Below are 22,622 nucleotides of genomic sequence, written 5' to 3'. Positions count from 1 at the left end.
AGGAAAAAAGAAATAGCATAACATACTGAGTACGTGATGGATAAGACCAGAACCCTCAAGAATAACCACATGGAGTCTATGTTTCATATAGTCAAGTGAAAAATTGGAAAAACCATCATTAGAAATTCCTAATTCATCTATGCTCATCCAAGGGAGAAAATCTTAGGGGTAAAAAGTATCTTGTGAAAGAGAGAATTTTTATTCATCTAGATGTTGCCTCCAACAAAAGTACTGATAAATTTGTAAAATCCTACATGGCTTTCTAACATTCTTGTCATATAATAAAAATCCTGTCCTCATTGCTGTTCAGACCCTTTGGAAAACTAGCTATGACAAGGACTGGCTATAAGCTCACTAGTTCATTATTCCCATTTATTCTTCCTGAAATTAAATTGGGAACAAGTTCTGGTCAATGGGTTTTGGGTGGAAGTGATGTCCATAATCTCAAGGCCTGGCCATAAAGCCCCATGTCTTGACCACATTCTCTCTTAATCTTCTGCGGTGACTTTGGGCAGCCATGATTTTAAAATTATAGTTTGATAAAATTAGAAAAGTTTGGACCCCCAAGTCACCATTTAGGGGAGAGCTCCCAAGAAGGGTTCTTTGACCTCTATTGAACTATGACACAACCAAGGAATTAATCACCATTGTATTCAGCTACTGGGATTTCAGGGTTTATTTTTCAAATAAACCTAGTGTAAATAAATATGCTATGTGGCTTAGCATAGTCTAAACAATGATTAATTTAGAAATGGGAGCCACTCCATGCAAGAAAACTATATGGCTTTTTTCTCAGATGACATAGGTAATTTAAGATTCAAATACTTGTTTAGCAGAAGGCCTTTTCCTACCAGAAAAAAACCCTAGAGTGTTTTCATCAATGTGATCAAGTTCTCACTATGTCACTTCTCTGCTTAAAATCCCCTAAGGACTACCCATTGTTTAGCATTTAAGGTCTTTCCAAACTGACCTATAAATATGAGGTTTGAAAGGATTCAATATTTATAAAGTACCATGCATGGTGCTTGATAATACATAGTCAAACAAATTTTATTTCCTTTCCTTTTTCTGTTTCATTTATCCTGAAGAATTCTAGATTATTAAGTGGACAAATATATGATGAAGTTTGGGGGGGGAGGAAGAAGAAGAAAAGGAAGAGAAAGAAGGGAAGTTGGGCTAGAGGTCAGAAAAGGGGAGGAGAAAGTGAGAGTACACCTTATCCCTACCTTATTCTCATATCCACCCTTCCCTTCGCCATTCAGTGTCCTCAAAAAAAGTAGGAAGGAGTAGACCTGTTACTTTTTCTAAGAAGGAATTAAGTCTATCTGATTCACTTCATGATACTACAGAAGTACGTGCAACAATTCTGAAGTGGTCTTAAAAGATGATGCAATGTGAAAACCAGACCACTGTATCTAATTTATTAAACAAAATTAATTTTAACATTGATATTAGCCATCCATTTTCCTCTAATCTCTACTTTACTTTGACTGCAAAGACTACTGTTCATTTCAGCTTGTTTTCTTTTCATAAATTAACATTAAAAATCAGTAGATTTTAATCCATGGTATAATTTTATCCAGTGTATTTTATTTTAAGAACATATCTTTGATACTAACCTTGGTTTCTGTGATTTTCCTTTCGATCGCATCCATTGTGTAGGGACCCTCCTTCCATGACTCAAGCTTGGCTCTGGCCTGCCCCAAGACCTGCTGAGCTTCTTCCTTAGCTTCCAGCCATTGTGTTGAATCTTTTAACATTTCATTCAACTGTTGCCTCCGGTTCTGAAGGTGTTCCTGTACTTCATCCCACTGACTCTGAATTCTTTCAACTGGAAGAGAAGGAAAAATGAATATATGGGAGTAAATGCTACTCTGGAGGAGACATTTGAAATTTAACATCCAAATATTATCTCACATTTTACATTACTTATAAAAGAAACTGCTCATTGTGTTACAGCTAGGATGATGGACAATGGAATTGCTTACTTTCTTCAAAGGCAAACATAAGTTTTTGTTAAACCAACTTCCTGAAGGTGATCTAGAACATCAACAGTACATGCGAAAATTTAACTGTGTCTATTCCTTTTCTTTTTAGTTTTAAAAGCAGGATAAAACATTTATTAACATAGTACATTAACACAGTTGTATAACTGAATGCAAGACCTTTTCATATAATATCCCCTAAAGCATCTCAAGCACTACATGTCTAAAACAGGACCTATAGAAAAGGAACTATTTCTTTCTTAAAAAAAGAGCCTGTTACTTATTCTCTCTTCCTCAGTCACTGTGCCAACATGTTGACTAACCTTATTTTTCTCATTTCCTAACTGTGCAAATGTCATAACCATTTACTCAGCCCCAAGTAGGACATACCTAAATCATATGCCTTCTTCTCCTTTTCATCCACACAGACAAGTTCCCCTGAATCTATCTTTTCATGCTCTTCCTAGTGTTGTAGTTCACATCTTAATTTCCATTTTTATCTAGGATGTTCCTGCAATCTTCAAACTACTCTTTTTTTTGAATTGTAGAAGTTTATTTATTTTTTTATAGAGCAGGTTCTTATGCATTTTATATATATTAGTGTATATATGTCAATCCCAATCTCCCAATTCATCACACCACCACCACTCCCCTCCCCACCACTTTCCCTGCTTGGTGTCCATACGTTTGTTCTCTACATCTGTGTCTCTATTTCTGCCCTGCAAACCGGTTCAACTGTACAATTTTTTTTAGGTTCCACATATAAGCATTAATATACGATATTTGTTTTTCTCTTTCTGACTTACTTCACTCTGTTTGACAGTCTCTAGGTCCATCCACAACTCTACAAATGACCCAATTTCATTCCTTTCTATGACTGAGTAATATTCCATTGTATACATGTACCACTTCTTCTTTATCCACTCGTCTGTTGATGGGCATTTAGGTTGCTTCCATGACCTGGCTATTGTAAATAGTGCTGAAATGAACATTGGGGTGCCTGTGTCTTCTTGAATTATGTTTTTTTCTGGGTATATACCCAGTAGTGGGATTGCTGGGTCATATGGTAATTCTATTTTTAGTTTTTTAAGGAACCTCCATACCGTTCTCCCTAGTGGCTGTATCAATTTACATTCCCACCAACAGTGCAAGAGGGTTCGCTTTTCTCCACACCCTCTCCAGCATTTGCTGTTTGTAGATTTTCTGATGATGCCCATTCTAACTGGTGTGAGGTGATACCTCATTGTAGTTTTGATTTGCATTTCTCTAATAATTAGTGATGTTGAGCAGCTTTTCACGTGCTTCTTAGCCATCTCTATGTCTTCTTTGGAGAAATGTCTATTTAGGTCTTCTGCCCATTTTTGTATTGGGTTGTTTTTTTAATACTGAGCTGCATAAGCTGTTTATATATTTTGGAAATTAATCCTTTGTCTGTTGATTCATTTGCAAATATTTTCTCCCATTCTGAGGGTTGTCTTTTCGTCCTGTTTGTAGTTTCCTTTGCTTTGCAAAAGCTCTTAAGTGTCATTAGGTCCCATTTGTTTATTTTTGTTTTTATTTCCATTACTCTAGGAGGTGTATCAAAAAAGATCTTGGGGCTTCCCTGGTGGCGCAGTGGTTGAGAGTCCGCCTGACGATGCAGGGGACACGGGTTCGTGCCCCGGTCCGGGAAGATCCCACATGCCACGGAGTGGCTGGGCCCGTGAGCCATGGCCGCTGAGCCTGCGCGTCCGGAGCCTGTGCTCCGCAACAGGAGAGGCCACAACAGTGAGAGGCCCGCGTACCACAAAAAAAAAAAAAAAAAAAAAAAAAGATCTTGATGTGATTTATGTCAAAGAGTGTTCTTCCTATGTTTTCCTCTAAGAGTATTATAGTGTCTGGTCTTACATTTAGGTTTCTAATGCCTTTTGAGCTTATTTTTGTGTATGGTGTTAGGGAATGTTCTACTTTCATTCTTTTAAATGTAGCGGTCCAGTTTTCCCAGCACCACTTATTGAAGAGGCTGTCTTTTCTCCATTGTACATCTTTGCCTCCTTTGTCATAGATTAGTTGACCATAGGTGTGTGGGGTTATCTCTGGGCTTTCTATCCGTTCCATTGATCTATATTTCTGTTTTTGTGCCAGTACCATATTGTCTTGATTACTGTAGCTTTGTAGTATAGCCTTAAGTCAGGCAATCTGATTCCTCCAACTCTGTTTTTTACCCCTCAAGACTGTTTTGGCTATTCGCGGTCTTTTGTGTCTCCCTACAAATTTTAAAATTTTTTGTTCTAGTTCTGTGAAAAATGCCAGTGGTAGTTTGATAGGGATTGCACTGAATCTGTAGATTGCTTTGGGTAGTATAGTCATTTTCACAATATTGATTCTTCCAATCCCAGAACATGGTATATCTCTCCATCTGTTTCTATCATCTTTAATTTCTTTCATCAGTGTCTTATAGTTTTCTGCATACAGGTCTTTTGTCTCCCTAGGTAGGTTTATTCCTAGATATTTTATTCTTTCTATTGCAATGGTAAATGGGAGTGTTTTCTTAATTTCTCTTTCAGAATTTATATAATTATGGTATAGGAATGCAAGAGATTTCTGTGCATTAATTTTGTATCCTGCTACTTTACCAAATTCATTGATTAGCTCTAGTAGTTTTCTGGTGGCATCTTTAGGATTCTCTATGTATAGTATCATATCATCTGAAAACACTGACAGTTTTACCTCTTCTTTTCAAATCTGTATTCCTTTTATTTCTTTTCCTTCTCTGATTGCTGTGGCTAGGACTTCCAAAACTATGTTGAATAACAGTGGCAAGAGTGGACATTCTTGTCTTCTTCCTGATCTTAGAGGAAATGCTTTCAGGTTTTCACCATTGAGAATGATGTTTGTTGTGGGTTTGTCATATATGGCTTTTATTATGTTGAAGTAGGTTCGTTCTATGCCTACTTTCTGGAGAGTTTTTATCATAAATGGGTGTTGAATTTTGTCAAAAGCTTTTTCTGCATCTATTGAGATGATCATATGGTGTTTATTCTTCAATCTGTTAATATGGTGTACCACATTGATTGATTTGCATATATTGAAGAACCCTTGCATCCCTGGGATAAATCCCACCTGATCATGCTGTATAATCCTTTTAATGTGTTGTTGGATTCTGTTTGCTAATAATTTCTTGAGGATTTTTACAACTATATTCATGAGTGATATTGGTCTGTAATTTTCTTTTTTTGTAGTATCTTTGTCTGGTTTTGGTATCAGGGTGATGGTGGCCTCATAGAATGAGTTTGGGAGTGTTCCTTCCTCTGCAATTGTTTGGAAGAGTTTGAGAAGGATGGGTGTTAGCTCATCTCTGAATGTTTGACAGAATTCACCTGTAAAGCCATCTGGTGCTGGACTTTTGTATGTTGGAAGATTTTTAATCACAGTTTCAATTTCATTACTTGTGATTGGTCTGTTCATATTTTCTATTTCTTCCTGGTTCAGTCTTGGAAGATTATACCTTTCTAAGAATTTGTCCATTTCTTCCAGGTTGTCCATTTTACTGGCATAGAGTTCCTTGTGGTAATCTCTCATGATCCTTTGTATTTCTTCAGTGTCAGGTGTTACTTCTTTTTCATTTCTAATTCTATTGATTTTAGTCTTCTCCCTTTTTTTCTTCATGAGTCTGGCTAATGGTTTATCATTCTAGTTTATCTTCTCATAGAACCAGCTGTTAGTTTTATTGATCTTTGCTATCATTTCCTTCATTTCTTTTCCATTTATTTCTGATCTGATCTTTATGATTTCTTTCCTTCTGCTAAATTTAGGGTTGTTGTTGTTCTTCTTTCTCTAACTGCTTTCAGTGTAAGGTTAGGTTGTTTATTTGAGATTTTTCTTGTTTCTTGAGGTAAGATTTTATTGCTTGAACTTGCCTCTTAGAACTGCTTTTGCTGCATCTCATAGGTTTTGGGTTGCCGTATTTTCATTGTCATTTGCTTCTAGGTATTTTTTGATTTCCTCTTTGATTTCTTCTGTGATCTCTAGGTTATTCAGTAGTGTATTGTTTAGCCTCCATGTGTTTGTATTTCTTACAGTTTTTTTCCTGTAATTGATATGTAGTCTGATAGCATTGTGGTCACAAAAGATACTTGATACAATTTCAATTTTCTTAAAATTACCAAGGCTTGATTTGTGACCCAAGATATGATCTATCCTGGAGAATGTTCCATGAGCACTTGAGAAGAAAGTGTATTCTGTTCTTTTTGGATGGAATGTTCTATAAGTATTAATTAAGTCCATCTTGTTCAATGTGTCATTGTGTTTCCTTATTTATTTTCATTTTGGATGATCAGTCCTTTGGTGAAAGTGGGGTGTTGAAGTCCCCTACTATTATTGTGTTACTGTAGATTTCTCCTTTTATGGCTATTAGCATTTGCCTTATGTATTGTGACGCTCCTATGTTGGATGCATAAATATTTACAATTGTTATATCTTTGTCTTGGCGTGATCCCTTGATCATTATGTAGTGTCCTTCTTTGTCTGTTGTAATAGTCTTTATTTTAAAGTTCATTGTGTCTGATATAATTGCTACTCCAGCTTTCTTTTGGTTTCCATTTGCATGGAATATCATTTTCCATCCCCTCACTTTCAGTCTGTATGTGTCCCTAGGTCTGAAGTGGGTCTCTCGTAGGCAGCATATATACGGGTCTTGTTTTTGGATCCATTCAGCCAATCTGTCTTTTGACTGGAGCATTTAATCCATTTACATTGTAGGTAATTATCAATATGTATGTTCTTATTACCATTTTCTTAATTGTTTTGTGTTTCTTTTTGCAGGTCATTTCCTGCTCTGCATTTCCTGCCTAGAGAAGTTCCTTTAGCATCTGTTGTAAAGCTGGTATGGTGGTGTTGAATTCTCTTAGCTTTTGCTTATCTGTAAAGGTTCTAATTTCTCCATCAAATCTGAATGAGATCCTTGCTGGGTAGAGTAATCTTGGTTGTAGGTTTTTCCCTTTCATCACTTTAAATTTGTGCTGCCACACCCTTCTGGCTTGCAGTTTCTGCTGAAAGATCAGCTGTTAACCTCATGGGGATTCCCTTGCATGTTATTTGTTGCTTTTCCCTTACTGCTTTTAATATTTTTTCTTTGTATTTAATTTTTGATAGTTTGATTAATATGTGTCTTGGCATGTTTCTCCTTGGATTTGTGCTGTATGGGACTCTTGGTGCTTCCTGGACTTGATTGACTATTTCCTTTCCCATATTAGGGAAGTTTTCAACTACAATCTCTTCAAATATTTTCTCAGTCATTTCCTTTTTCTCTTCTTCTTCTGGGACCCCTATAATTCGAATGTTGGTGCGGTTAATATTGTCCCAGAAGTCTCTGAGACTGTCCTCAATTCTTTTCATTCTTTCTTTATTCTGCTCTGCAGTAGTTATTTGCACTATTTTATCTTCCAGGTCACTTATCCATTCTTCTGCCTCAGTTATTCTACTATTGATCCCTTCTAGACAATTTTTAATTTCATTTATTGTGTTGTTCATCATTGTTTGTTTGGTCTTTAGTTTTTCTAGGTCCTTGTCAAGCGTTTCTTGTATTTTCTCCATTCTATTTCCAAGATTTTGGATCATCTTTACTATCATTATTCTGAATTCTTTTTCAGGTAGACTGCCTCTTTCCTCTTCATTTGTTTGGTCTGGTGGGTTTTTGCCTTGCTCCTTCACCTGCTGTGTGTTTCTGTCTTCTCATTTTGCTTATCTTACTGTGTTTGGGGTCTCCTTTTTGCAGGCTACAGGTTCATAGTTCCTGTTGTTTTTGCTGTCTGCCCCCCGTAGGTAAGGTTGGTTCAGTGTGTTGTGTAGGCTTCCTGGTGGAGGGGACTGATGCCTGTGTTCTGACAGATGAGGCTGGATCTTGTCTTTCTGGTGGGCAGGACTGCATCCGGTGGTGTGTTTTGTGGTGTCTTGGAACTTACTGTGATTTTAGGCATCCTCTCTGCTAATGGGTCGGGTTGTGTTCCTGTCTTGCTAGTTGTTTGGCATGGGGTTGGCCAGCCTTGGAACTTGCTGGCTGTTGAGTGGAGCTGGGTCTTAGCATTAAGACAGATATCTTTGGGAGAGCTCTCGCCAATTGATATTACATGGGGCTGGGAGGCCTCTGATGGTCCAATGTCCTGAACTCGGCTCTCCCACCTCACAGCCTCAGGCCTGACACCCTGCCAGAGCACCAAGACCCCATCAGCCACATGGCTCAGAAGAAAAGGGAGAAAAAAAAAGGAAGAAAAATAAAATAAAATAGAATAAAAATTATTAAAATCAAAAATCTAATTATTAAAATGAAAAAAATAAAAAAGTAATAAAAAAAGGGAGCACCAAATCAATACACAAATCCACCAATGATAACAAGCATTAAAACTATACTAAGATAAACATAAAAATCAGAATCTAGTCAATCGCATACAGCAACCCCCAAGTCTACTGTTGCTCCCAAAGTCCACTGCCTCAACTTCGGGATGATTTGTTATCTATTCAGGTATTCCAAAGATGCAGGGTACATCAACTTGATTGTGGAGATTTAATCTGCTGCCTGAGGCTGCAAGGAGAAATTTCCCTTTGTCTTCTTTGTTCGCACAGCTCCTGGGGTTCAGCTTTGGATTTGGCCCTGCCTCTGCATGTAGGTCATCCTCTGGCGTCTGTTCTTTGCCAAGACAGGACGCGGTTAAAGGAGCAGTTGATTAGGGAGCTCTGGCTCAATCAGGTCAGGGGGAGGGAGGGAAACGGAATGTGGGGTTAGCCTGCGGCAGCAGAGGCCAGAGTGATGTTGCAAAAGCCTGAGTTGTGCCGTGTGTTCTCCCAGGTAAGTTGTCCCTGGATCACAGGACCCCTGACAGTGGCGGGCTGCACAGGCTCCTGGGAGGGCAGGTGTGGATAGAGACCTGTGCTTGAACACAGGCTTCTTGGTGGCTGCAGTAGCAGCCTTAGCATTTCATGCCCGTCTCTGGTGTCCGCACTGATAGCCATGGCTCGCGCCTGTCTCTGGAGCTCATTTAGGTGGTGCTTTGCCTTCTGTGGGAAGACGGGGAAGGAATCCCCTCTCTTTGCACACCTCGAAACAATGGTATCTTGCCTCTTAGGCTGGTCCAGACTTTTTCCCAGACTCCCTCCTGGCTACCTGTGGTGCACTAGCCCCCTTCAGGCTGTGTTCACGCAGCCAACCCCAGTCCTCTCCCTGGCATCTGACCTCCAACGCCTGATCCTCAGCTCCCAGCCCCAACCCACCCTGCTGGGTGAGCAGACAAGCCTCTCAGACTGGTGACTGCTGTTTGGCACTGATCCTCTATGCGGGAATCTCTCCAATTTGCCCTCTGCACCCCTGTTGCTGCACTCTCCTCTGTGGCTCTAAAGCTTCCCCCTTGCCCATCCCTCATCTCCACCAGGGAAGGAGCTTCCTAGTGTGTGGAAACCTTTCCTCCTTCACAGCTCCCTCCCAGAGGTGCAGGGCCCGTCCCTATTCTTTTGCCTGTTTTTTCTTTTTTCTTTTGCCCTACCCAGGTACGTGGGGAGTTTCTTGCCTTTTGGGAGGGCTGAGGTCTTCTGCCAGCATTCAGTAGGTGTTCTGTAGGAGTTGTTCCACCTGTAGATGTATTTGTGATGTATTTGTGGGGAGGAAGGTGATCTCCACGTCTTAATCCTCTGCCATTTTGAAGGTCCTCCCACATTTCCCTCTTTATTTTCCTCTTACCCTTTATGATCTCTATTATGAGCAAACAAATATTCTCTGGGCATGCTATGTTTCTGATCTGCATCAGATTTGCCTTTGCATTGACCATATCTTCATGTATAAAACATCTTTAATATCATGTTTATTACTAGAGTAGTCTCATCTGATTTAAAAAAAATCCATAAATTAAAAATAACTGTGGGGGGGGAATCCTGTAAGCCAAAACTAATTAGTGACCTCTAACATTCTTAAAATAAACTGTAGGTTAGAGAGAATCTGTTGGCATGTCTTTTTGACTCAGTCTGTCTTTTTAATTAAATCTTAGACTGAGTAACATGGAAAAGTACATGAGTATATTGGATAAGGATATTTTTATGGGCATTTTCAAAATTTGAAACATACTGAGCTCCAGAGGATAACAACAACAATAAATTATTATATTGTTATTAACATAAGTACAATTAGATGAATACTAGAAAGACAGCAGAAGTATCACCCCTTGTGAAATAACTAACCATATGTGAGAATCCATTTTGCAGAGTAGAAATTACGGACAGATTATTTTCTTTACAAAAGGATACACCATAGATTTCTCTAATCAACTTGTCAAAGATATTTAAAATATTATTTGACTTGTATTCCACTCCCAGGTATATAGCCCAGAGAAATGCATACTTATATTCACCAAAAGACATGTACTAAATTAGAAGATTACCCAAATTGGAAATTACCGAAATTCCCATCTACTATAAAACGGAATGGACAAATACACTGCGGTAAGTTTATCAACAGAATACTATCCAGCAACGAGAATTAAATATCTACATCTATATTCAATGATATGTATTAACCTCACAAATATAATGTTGAGGGAAAGAAACCAGCCAAAACCAAGGACATATTGTATTATTCTATTTATAAAATGTATAAAATCAGGAAAAAGTAAGATGACTATAGAAGTCAGGATAGTTGTTACCTTTGTTGGACTGGTCACTGAAAGAGACATGACAGGGACTTTTGAGGTTCCGGTAATATTTTTTTTCTTGATATGAGTGCTGTTTACACGCTTGTAATCAGTTTGTGCACATTCACCAAGCTAGACATTTATGTTATATGCACTTTTCCTTACGTATATTGTACTTCAATAAAAATTTAATAATATATTTTCAACTTGTAAAATGTACTATACATACAACTTTGGAGAATTCATCTTTTCTAAAAGGGTTGCAACGTGTGAAATATGTATCACTTGGGCAGATATGAATGATAATAAGAGATGCAATGGTTTTTGCTAAGGACAATAAAATTGAGGGCTTAGATTTGTGTGATAAAGAACATTTGAGAAATACTCATTGGACAGTGAATCAGACTAGACTCACAGAAACAGATCAGTACATAGAGACAGATGAAGCAGCTATGAGTTATGCAATTTAAAAAAAGCAGTGTAGGGAATTGCGGTCTAGTGGTTAGGGCTCTGTGGTTTCACTGCTGAGGGCCTAGGTTTAATCCCTGATTGGGGAACTAAGATCCCACAAGCCATGCGGCACAGCCAGAAAAAAAACCAAAAAAAGGCAGTGTAATTGATTGATATAGCTATCCTAAGAGGAGACCCTGCAGAATATATACAAAAGAAAAATTTACAAGTTTTTTATCTATATTGTTTTGTCAAGGAATCAAACAATTCAAACTACAGAATTTCACCACTCTTGCAACACTTCATCCAGGATATTACTGATAGACCAAAGATATATTATGGCAGTGTATTTTGTCCCATTCTGTAGATTTATATTTATACCAGATTCATCTGACATTTAAAAGTGAAATAATAATAAAATATATGCTTATAAACTCAGATAATCTGTGCATGTTGGTAATTGAAGAGCTACCCAAACGTGTGTACTTCTTCTTTCAGAGGTCCAACATGATAAGCTTCTCAAATGATTTGTGCAGTAAGTAGATGCTGGATAATGAAAGGGATAAATAACGAATGCTAGGACTCAGGATGATAGACTGGGACTCAGCATGTGTCCTGATTTACGGATCTCCAGAAGTGTCACATTGGAAACTAAGCAATCATGTCAAGAACCACAATATTGCAGAGAAAGAAACAGTTCAGTTGACTGAGTACTAACCAATCTTTCATTTCAAGTTTTTAAGCTAGTTATGTTTGATTATCGATACACAACCCTGACTGATATTAATTCCCTCAACATCTCTTCTAGGGAAAAATGTTATTTACAAAAATAAAATGTTTGCCTTTTTGAATACATATTGTTACAGAACAAAGAACAACTCTGTTCCAATTTCTGCACTCAAGTTACAGTCTGAGAATTAGAAGTTACTGTGACTAAGTTTTAGAAAGAAACCTTGACCAGCAGTTAATAATAGGTTATAGCCCTGGATTTGTGATGAAATAGCTATTGTAATTTGCAAAAGTTGATTCGGCAAAACTTCAAGTTCCTCAATTGCAAAACTGACTATAGTCATCGAAATGGACAATAATCTCAGCAAACATTTGTAATCTGCTAGGTGGGGCACTCTGAGGGTCTGTCTCAATGATTCCAGGTAGAAAATACTGAGCTTAAAGAGTTAAATTACTGGTAAATCTTTTGAGGTCATTTGAATGGGTAAAAAGTGTCATATATTTAACTGTGGTCAACTGTAAGGAAAGTTTTCCCAACTGAGGTTAAGACAGTAAACTCTAAACCATTTGTAAGTATCAGGAAAAAGATATGGTAATCCCAACAGACAGTTCCGTGAGGCCGAAATAGTCCAAAAAAGGTTAGACATGATCAAGAAGGGAGCTGAAATCAAAGAAACCATCATTATTCTACTAGTGTATAAAGCTAGGATACAACTATATCTTAAGTTATGTGAGTATATCTCAATGTTTTACATTCAAAGACTTATAAGGAACCAGAGAAAGTCAAAATAATAATAACCCAAATTATAGGAAATATTAAGATGTGTTCCTCCTATTTCCACAAGGAATTTAAACATGGTTCTGTAGAAGTCTTATCTGTAGTTAAGCTCTGCAAAGAGAAGTCTCCTAATTAACATCCAAAGGTTCTTTCCTTTCTGGGGTGATAGTATTTTTCTTTATCTTGATAGAGGCATGCGTCGCACAGGTGCACCCATTCAACAATACTCATTGATTGGTACACATAAGATTTGTACTTTTGACTCTGCAAATTTTGCCCCACAGAGACATACAAGTAAGCAAATAAACCAACAAAAAGAACTGTAAATGAATGCTGAGCTCTAGTTAATGATACGCACGCTGAAGTGTTTAGGGGTAAAGGGTACTGATGTCTCTAAACTTACTTTGAAATGCATCAGAAAATAGTCGGGACTGATGGGCAGAGAAAGCGTGAATTTGTACAGCACAATCTAGGTGGTGGGTTCAGGGATATTTACTCTACAATTCTTTCCACTTTTCTGTGTATCGGAATTTTTCATAATAAAATGTTAGATAAAATGCTCTCTCACAGCAAGCACAAAGCAGCATATTATTTAAACACATTTCTAAGTTATTAAGGCCACTTTCTAACTAAGAAAAAAATACCATCTGTGGAATATAGAAGCTTAAAAGACAGTAAACAGAATTTAAAGCGGTGAAAATGACAAAATGTTTTGCTTAAAGTCACATGTATATGGAGAGGAACTAGAAAAGGAATTCAGGCTGATCTCTTAATTTCCTCATCAACAGAATGTCAAAGATCATATGACCTCCTTAAAAGTACGCTGAATATTCTCAGAGAGAAAATGAGTTAGTCTTCTGACAAAAGCTCATTCTGTTTTGGTTATAAAATATAGGAAAGGGCTTCCCTGGTGGCGCAGTGGTTGAGAGTCCGCCTGCTGATGCAGGGGACACGGGTTCTTGCCCCTGTCCGGGAAGATCCCACATGCCGCGGACTGGCTGGGCCCGTGAGCCATGGCCGCTGAGCCTGCGCGTCTGGAGCCTGTGCTCCGCAACGGGAGAGGCCACAATAGTGAGAGGCCCGCGTACCACACACACACACACACAAAAATATATATATATATATATATATAGGAAAGTGTGTGTTGGTTCCCATATTGACAGATGAGTTAAGGTAAAAGGATTGCATTTTTGCCACTGGTTGCAGAGTCATAGATTTACAAGAAAATACCAACATCCAGTCATAATGGAACATGGAATAAATAATGGAACATAATTTATTAATTACATAAACAGGCAGATATTGAAATGTGATTTATTTGGTCATTAAAATGAATTAACTTAAAAAAATAATGGCTTCCTTTGGCAAGGGGGAACTACTGGTTGAGATGAAAGCTTAAAGTTGGGTGAGTAGCTTAATCTATAGTTATGCAAAAATATTTCAGCTTATAATCTTAGGTCACTCACAAGACATAGAAAAGAAATTGTTTAAATGTGATACAGACACAACATATCACTGGATAATCCCACTCTCCAGCCTGCCCCACCCTCAACTAATTAAGTGCCAAATGTAGCAAATAAAGTACTCACAACTCATTCAGCAAGAGGTCATTAAAGTGGAACTAAAGGGTACCATTATAATTCCAGCACCGTGGATTTATTACCATGTCACCAGCATGCAATGCACACATAAAACCCATTCATCACTGCAAATTTGCACATCAAAATTGATGCATTTGTTGGAATATAAATATTTTTAAAATATGTAGAAAAAAAATACATTTTTTCCCACCCTGAACACACACTGAATTTCATCCCTACACCTTGTCACTCAAACTTTGATTTGATGAGTGCAGAAAATGCAGGTTATACCTGAAAAGCCAAGTGGGCTCACTTCTATCCTCACAAGCATGCTCCACAGTCTAGCCAATCAAGTTAAGGAATAAAAATAATAAATAATTCCTTAAACAGAAACCATGGGTTAAAAAGCAAAATGCCAGGTATTGTCTAGTAACGGACTTTACTGTATTTCTAGTCTTCCTTACCTTCTTCTCTTTAGGTTTAGTGTCTCCCCTACTCATGCCTAATTCCCTTCCTGTACTCAGTATTCCAAATTCTTCTACCTCCTAAGAGAAGTGATTCCACTTTCTACCCATTCTGTACCTTCAATCTCAGTCTAGAACCTCATCTGAAAAGAAAACAACAAAAAACAAAATAAAAAATTCTTCCTTTTGGCTCTACACCCCCTCTGGCCAATCCTTTCTCCTTCATGAAAGAGTGATTTACACCAGAGTTACTTCAAGGATGGTTTGTGTACCAGCAGCTGCAGCATTACCTGGGGGATTGTTAGACATGCAATATCTCCGGCCCCACACGTTATACCTACTGAATCAAATCTGCATTTTTAAACAAGAGTCCAAAAGTGATTTGTATGCACATTAAAGTCTGAGAAGCACTAGTCTACGTCCACTATTTCCACTTTCATACCTTACATACCCTTCTCAATCCATTGCATTTTCACTTTTGACACAGAAATTACTTTTGAAGATGCTAACGATAACCTTCAAATTACCACAGCATTGGAGATTCTAAAGTCTTTATCTTTCCAGACCTCCCTTCGGTACTTGCCATCACTGATGAGCCCTCCTTAAAACCTCTTCCTTGAAATCCTGCAATGACTGACACTGCAAGATTATAAAAAATTATTTAGTCTACCTCTTTGGCCATTCCTCAGCCTTCTCTGCTCATCTTTTAAACACTGTTATCCCCTACAGGTCTCCTTTGGACCTTTTTTCTTTTCTCTTTACATATACTCCCTGGCGAGTTCATATTGTTTCATTCACTCTCTGATGAGTTCCTATTGTTTCATTTACTACCTATACAGTGATCATAGTCAAATCTGTGTTTAACCTAAGAACTCTCTCCTGAGCCCCATATTCACGTAGCCAAACGCCTACAAGATTCCTTTTAAATATTCAACATATCCAAAACTGATCACATCATCTTTACCCTTCCTCTCCCCTAATCACTGACACACATCTGTTCCTCTACCTAGTCATTCAAGGAGAAACCTACAAATTATCCCTGATTCCTCTTTCTTCCTTATCCTTTAACCAAGGTGCCAAGTCATTCATTCAACCTCCTTAATGGCTCTTCTAACCTCTCTATCATCCAGCTGTCTCTTCTCTAGACGGTTTTAATTAAAAGCTTCCTGATGCTCTCTCTTATTTAGTGAATCATAACCCTGTCTGCACATTTGCATCAGCTGGGGTGCTTTAAAAACTACCAGTGCCTGGGCCCTATTCCCAAAGATTTTGATTTAATTGGTTTGGGGTGGAGTCCAGGCACTGGATTTTAAAAACTTCCCCCTAGTGATTCTAATGTGCAGCCAGGACTGAGAACTACTGCTTTAATACTAGCCTTTTGCACTCCCCATCTATCTTCAAAACGTTGGTCAGAGAAGACTTTTGAAGATGAAGATCTAAGACTGTCATCACTTACTAAATTCCTTTAATGTCACCCCCCTTCCACTGCTTTCAGTATAAAATCAAAACTCTTGACCTGACTTACAACATCTTTTGTAATGTGGCCCTTGTCTACTTTTCCAGTTTCCTGACTTGTATTACCTGTTGTGAACCCTATTCAGCCACGTAGGAGTCCTCTACATGTAGGATGTTATCACATGTCTCACATGAGTCTATGCTTTTCCTCTGCCCAGAATATTCTCTACTCTTTATCACCCTGTAGCACTCTGCTCAAAAGTCACTGCCACTAGTCATTTTTTCCTGACCATTCTATTCTCTTCCACCCTACCCAAGTTTTGCTTCAGGGGCTTGGGTAGGGTATCCTATGTTATGGTTTCCAGAGCACTGAATTCACATCCTTACCTCTGAACACACTTATTACCCTACTTGGCAATTGTCTATTTATTGTCTGTCTTACCTTTCAAAAGGTAATTACTTGAATTGAGGGAATGTGTTTTTATTTTATTTTATTTATTTTTTTAAGTTTTATTGAGATACATTCACAGACTATATAATTCACCCACTTAAAGTATACAGTTCAATGGTTTTTAGTATATTCACAAAGTTGTGAATTTAAAAATATTTTCATCATACCCCCCAAAAACTATAGCAGTCACTACCCATTTCTTTCCAGCTTCCCACTCCAGCCCTAGGTTGGAGTTAATCTACTTTCTGTCTCTATAGATTTGCTTGTTCTGGGCATTTCATATAAATGGAATCATACAATATGTGGTCTTTGTGTCTGGCTTCTTTCACTTAATATGATGTTTTCAAAGTTTATCCATGTTTAGGGTATATTAGTACTTCATTCCTTTTTTTTTAAACATCTTCATTGGAGTATAACTGCTTTACAAGGTTGTGTTAATTTCTGCTTTATAACAAAGTGAATCAGCTATATGTATACATATATCCCCATATCCCCTCCCTCTTGCATCTCTCTCCCCCTCCTCTATCCCACACTTCTAGGTGGTCACAAAGCACTGAGTTGATCTCCCTGTGCGATGCGGTTGCTTCCCACTAGCTATCCATTTTACATTTGGTAGTGTATATATGTCCATGCCACTCTCTCACTTCGTCCCAGCTTACCCTTCCCCCTCCCCATGTCCTCAAGTCCATTCTCTACGTCTGCATCTTTATTCCTGTCCTGCCCCTAGGTTCTTCAGAACCATTTTTTTTTTTTTTTTTTTTTTTGCGGTATGCGGGCCTCTCACTCTTGTGGCCTCTCCCGTTGCGGAGCACAGGCTCCGGACGCGCAGGCCCAGCGGCCATGGCCCACGGGCCCAGCCGCTCCGCGGCATATGGGATCCTCCCAGACCGGGGCACGAACCCGTATCCCCTGCATCGGCAGGCGGACTCTCAACCACTGCGCCACCAGGGAGGCCCCAGAACCATTTTTTAAATTAGATTCCATACATATGTGTTAGCATATGGTATTTGTTTTTCTCTTTCTGACTTACTTTACTCTGTATGACAGACTCTAGGTCCATCCACCTCTCTACAAAGAATGTGCTTTTATACTCAGGGCCCAACACAAGTTTGACACGAGGGGAGTATAAAAGAATGTGTGGAGAGGGTAAACACAACTTTTAAGTCACAAGTAAGAATTTATGCACTACTGCAAAACCAAAAATAATCAAAAACTTACAATATATAAACAAAACAAATATATTCATATAATCAATGTTATAAAAACAAAATACATGTTCCAATTTTTTTAGACTTTATGAAAATGGGGCTTCTGTATTAAGGGGAAAAAGAGGAAATGAATTAATGAAGTATAGCATCAATTGATCCCTTCAAATGCGTCTCCAGAAATGCAAAATATGAGATCAAAAATAAAGATCAATCAATTCTAGTTCATTTAATATATGTCTGGTTATTAAGACAAACATAGGATCAATGATTATAAAATATGTTTTAGACTAAAGTGTTGGCTGAAAAGCCAAAAAGGAAAGTGGATGAGAGACTTGAACTGCCCTTTCCAGGTCTCATTTTGAGATAACCTTTGCTTATTTAAACCTCAGCAACTCGTGAATGTTATAATAAATGATGTGAAATACGGCGGAGATAAAAAGTAACTCTTTCCCTCTTCTAATAAGCCCAACTGAAGTGACAAAATCGTTTCATCCAAAATATGTAAATAAATTTTGAACATTAGTACAGCAATTCCTAAAATAGTACGGCAGCTCCTAAAATGAAATGCTTGAGTTTACAAGAAACAATAAAAAATTCTGTGTATTGCTCCTACTATTTCCATTTAACCTCTGGATAAATCATAACGGTGCATCTGGAGAAGAAAGACCCAGGAGAGAGACAATATCCTAGTGAAGGTGTTGCTGAGAAATACAGGAACAGAGTAGTGTTATTGCCTTAATTTTAAAAGGAAATTCTTAAAATGAATTCCCATAGCAAAAGAAGAAATAGAGAAATTTAAAATGAGGTAATCTGTGTGAAAAGTGCTTTATACTGCAAAGCTGTCAACAAACATATGGTATTATTATTATTTCCTTTAAAATGAGAAACAGAATAGCATTGTGCCTATATTATTTGCAGCAAGGGAACAGAATCCTTTAAAAACATATAAAACTGGGTCATATGTTAGTTCCATTTGTAGTTTTTTAAGGACCCTCCATACTGTTCTCCATAGTGGCTGTATCAATTTACATTCCCACCAACAGTGCAAGAGGGTTCCCTTTTCTCCACACCCTCTCCAGCATTTATTGTTTCTAGACTTTTTGATGATGGCCATTCTGACTGGTGTGAGATGATATCTCATTGAAGTTTTGATTTGCATTTCTCTAATGATTAATGATGTTGAGCATTCTTTCATGTGTTTGTTGGCAATCTGTGTATATTCTTTGGAGAAATGTCTATTTAGGTGAGGTGGATGGACCTAGAGTCTGTCATACGGAGTGAAGTAAGTCAGAAAGAGAAAAACAAATACCATATGCTAACACATATATATGGAATCTAAGAAAAAAAAAAGTCATGAAGAACCTAGGGGTAAGACGGGAATAAAGACACAGACCTACTAGAGCATGGACTTGGGGATATGGGGAGGGGGAGGGGTAGGCTGTGACCAGGTGAGAGAGTAGCATGGACATATATACACTACCAAGCGTAAAGTGGATAACTAGTGGGAAGCAGCCGCATAGCACAGGGAGATCAGCTAGGTTGTGTGTGACCGCCTAGAGGGGTGGGATAGGGAGGGTGGGAGGGAGGGAGAAGCAGGAGGGAAGAGATATGGGAACATGTGTATATGTATAGCTGATTCACTTTGTTATAAAGCAGAAACTAACACACCATTGTAAAGCAATTATACTCCAATAAAGATGTTAAAAAAAACATATAAAACTGATGCTTTTTTAACCAAAAACAAAAAGACACACAAAAATTGCCTGAATTCGGTCTTAAGCAAGATTATACTTTTGTTCTGATAAGTTCTTATAAATAGCCATCTGACTGTCTGATAATGATTTGTTTTTATACATTTATTCATTTATTTGTTCCTTTGTCTATCCAATCATTTATTAAAAACTTTTTCTTGATAATCCATTATGTGCTTGAGATTGAATTAGAATGGATACAAAATCAAAGCTGCATAAGGAATAGTAAACATTTTATAAGTAAACTATCAATACCTAGTTCAATATTCATATGCACTTAGAATCTATGTCCTTAAAAGAGAATCCACTTATCTGAATGTATCACTCACTAGAAAGAGAAGCTAAAAGAGGGGACTTTCATAGCTCCCAGTGGCCTTACGAATTATGGTAAAGATTTTGGCCTTTGTCCGCAGGGCAATGGGAATCCACTGAAAGGTTTCACGCAGTGAAGTGACACCATCTGATCTGGGTTTCAAAAGATTAGTCATACTGCTAATTAGAGAATAGATTGGAGGGGAGGGCAAGAAAAGATACAGAAAAAAACAGCGTGAGATGCTAGGATAGGGGTCCAGGTAAAACCTGATGGCTGGCAGATTGAAAGATAAGAACAGATTAGTGAAATATTTAGAAGATTAAATATATAGGACTTTGTCTAAGTTCTTCCCTTTGTATAAAATGCATTGCCTGGGTACTTCATGAAAGTTTTTGACAGGAAATGAATGGGGTCATAAAAACCTTTCAATTCTTGAAAGGGGTCATAGAAGTTCTGGCCCTGTCATATAATGATTTTTCCCTCTCACAGGAAAAGATGGAACTAACAGACTGTGACCAATGTTTTCCAGTCAGGTATGTATGCCTAGTTCACTATGCTCCTTCTAGAATACAGGCTACATGTGACACCTGCAAATTCTTTGCTTAGAGCCTCTTTGTTGGGAAATCGTGCTTGAGTATTTTTTGTTTGGCTTGACTTTTGAGTCGTTTGCTGATAAATAAGTAGGACAGAAGTGTTGACCCTTTTTGTATCTAAAAATGGTGAAAAAGGTTGCTGTTGGACATCGACATGAACACACAATTTCATGTTGAATATAAGGTTATAATAATCCCCAAGAAGAAAGGTAATGTAGACAGCTTGCCATATGGAATGGATAAAACAGGTAAGAGGTCAGAGGTGTTATGATGAGAGTTGTCATTCATATAGTGATGAATACTGAAGTCATGAGTGTAGGGGACAGAGGCAAAGCCTTGGGGATATTCTGGAGAGAGGCAGACCAAATGCAGGAAACTGAAATGAGAGACTGGGAAAGGTTACATTATCCCTGTGTTCAAGGCAAAGGCTCTGGAGATGAAGCCTGAGAGGTAGTCACTAGAATACACATAGTCAGCCCTCTTTGGTGGTCATTAATAGCTTCAGTGAAGCGGTTAGAGCATGGATCACAAGAGATTAGGTATAAAAAGAAATGACAGAAATGTCTGTAGAGTTCACTTTGGCAATTCAAGAAGGAAAATCAGATAGGAGACTTAAGGAATATGAGCTGCCTTATTGTGTGAGCAAAGTCTTGAAAGAAGTAGGAACAAAAAAGTAGAAGCTTAGGCAAAGTATCAGGGAGTCAAGTTAGTCAACAGGAGTAGAAGGTTTCCATTTGAAATATAATTTATCATACAAAAATATGCTAAAATGAAAAATGTGAGAACTGGACTAGAAGATTTTACTAATTAGCTAGCCAGGTCAGAACATGGATCTTTATCCAGTCACTCTATACTTACAATCTTAATCTGATTATTAAAAGGAGCTTGTAATTTGTAAAATCTCTAAAGATTTCTTTCCTCCCAATTCTGCCATGTTTCCTGCTTTTCTACCATTTCTATCAAAATTACTCCCCTCCTTTCTTTCACTACCTTTGAATTCATCAACATTCTTCTTGGTGACATCAGACTCTACTTTTCCTATACTCCAGGGTCCACTTGAAAGCACTTCCTTATTATGCGTAACAAGTGCCAGTGAAAAGCCCCAGCTTGGAACAAACTTATGTTTACCTAAGTAACTACCATACGCAGAACTAACGTTGACTCCAATGACAAATATGGTCCCATGCCTTTCTCTTGGCTGGTGAGCAGTTACTACACTGTTCTTGAAAATTAGAAAGTCGTGCTATGAAGCAGTAGACATTATGTAGTACATTGACTAAGACGTTAGCCACAGATTCGTACATGAATTCTCTCAATTTGAATAAAGTTTAGGTAACAGCTTTGTCCTTAGGCATTTTGGTACAGATAAAGAATGCTAAATTTTCTCAAGACAGACATTGGCAAAAGGTTCAGAACAAAGTTAGTATAGTTGTTTCCCAAAACAAAATAATCTCATATGAACCTGCCTTGCTGCCAGTTCCAATGATATTACCGACCTTCTAATCTCATTGCTTTATTTTTTTATCCTTTTATTTTTTTTTCTATACTAAATCTCTGTTTCTTGCTGCTTATTAAGCTAGCTGTTATTTGGAACCTAATGAAAGAGTTTTTTCCCCCCTGAGTCCAGACCTTCCTAAATAGCCTCTTCATTATTCTATTTACTTTGAACATTAAAAAAAAAAAAAAAGCTGAAATAGCTAATGTGAGAGGTTCATGAAAATCTCCATCCAGGACATCATCATGCTAATTGGTTTATAACCTGCTGTGCTGAATAAGTTCTTCCATTCATCAGGTTTTTTTTAACCTTAAAAGTGAAAACTTCTATATTCTGAAAATTAACCAACAATGAGAAAAGGTTATAGGATTAAAAAAAAAATAGCTTCAGCAATGACCCTAGAATCCTCAGAGGCCTTTGTGTAATTGTCTGAATGTTGAAAATTATATACATGGTACCATGTGCTTGCAAGGTTTTAGTTCACGTTTTAATAACCACAATGCAACTATGAATTCAGAATACTAAGCCCACATCTTCCCTCAATTTTGTGAAAGAAAAACTAAAGAAATAAGCAATGATGAAAAGAAAAGACCTACACAGAAGTAGGTGGTAGAAAAGATAACAAAGTAAAGGTCAAGAAAAAAGATAAGGAAGAAATCATATTTCATGAAAGTTGTTCTAAATTGTGTTCGAAGTTATATGTTCCTGGCAGTAGGGAA

General features: G+C 37.8%; 1 protein-coding gene across 2 annotated transcripts in view; it reads right to left on the bottom strand.

The window, feature by feature from the left end:
* DMD (dystrophin) overlaps positions 1 to 22,622 on the bottom strand; it is a 2,087,389-nt gene that overhangs the window by 544,470 nt on the left and 1,520,297 nt on the right. For both annotated transcript variants that reach the window (XM_081221405.1, XM_081221404.1), the window contains exon 53: positions 1,620 to 1,831. In XM_081221405.1, coding sequence (XP_081077531.1) covers positions 1,620 to 1,831 — 212 coding nt within the window. The remainder of the gene's footprint in view (positions 1 to 1,619; positions 1,832 to 22,622) is intronic.

This window comes from Mesoplodon bidens (genome assembly GCF_964165515.1).
Source record: "Mesoplodon bidens genome assembly, chromosome: X".
Classification (NCBI taxonomy): Eukaryota; Metazoa; Chordata; class Mammalia; order Artiodactyla; family Ziphiidae; genus Mesoplodon; species Mesoplodon bidens.
Note: the sequence above shows the minus strand (reverse complement) of the source record. Positions and strands in the feature narration are given on the sequence as shown.